The 297-nt window shown below is 78.8% G+C and overlaps 1 protein-coding gene across 1 annotated transcript in view; it reads left to right on the plus strand.

Annotated features, from left to right (window-relative positions):
* Positions 1-55: 55 nt before the first annotated feature.
* BAHCC1 (BAH domain and coiled-coil containing 1) overlaps positions 56-297 on the plus strand; it is a 58019-nt gene continuing 57777 nt past the window's right edge. The window contains exon 1 of the mRNA XM_010856528.1: positions 56-233. Coding sequence (XP_010854830.1) covers positions 56-233 — 178 coding nt within the window. The remainder of the gene's footprint in view (positions 234-297) is intronic.

The following is a 297-nucleotide window of genomic DNA, read 5'->3' on the forward strand; positions in this document are numbered from 1 at the left end:
GGCCCCGGCCGTGCTGCTCCAGGGAGGCGGCGGCGGGCCGGGGCCGGGGCCCGGCATGGATGGCCGCGACTTCGCACCGCCGCCTCATCTGCTGTCGGAGCGCGGAAGCCTGGGCCACCGCAGCGCCGCCGCCGCTGCGCGCCTCGCCCCGCCCGGGCCCGCCGCGCAGCCCCCCGCTCACTTCCAGCCCGGAAAGTACTTCCCGTCGCCGCTGCCCATGGCTTCGCACACAGGTCAGTGCCGGCCGGGCGGCCGCGGGAGAGGAGACCCTGCCGCGGCGTGGGCATGGTCGAGGGT

The sequence above is a fragment of the Bison bison genome, unplaced genomic scaffold (genome assembly GCF_000754665.1).
Source record: "Bison bison bison isolate TAMUID 2011002044 unplaced genomic scaffold, Bison_UMD1.0 scf7180017864371, whole genome shotgun sequence".
NCBI lineage: Eukaryota > Metazoa > Chordata > Mammalia > Artiodactyla > Bovidae > Bison > Bison bison.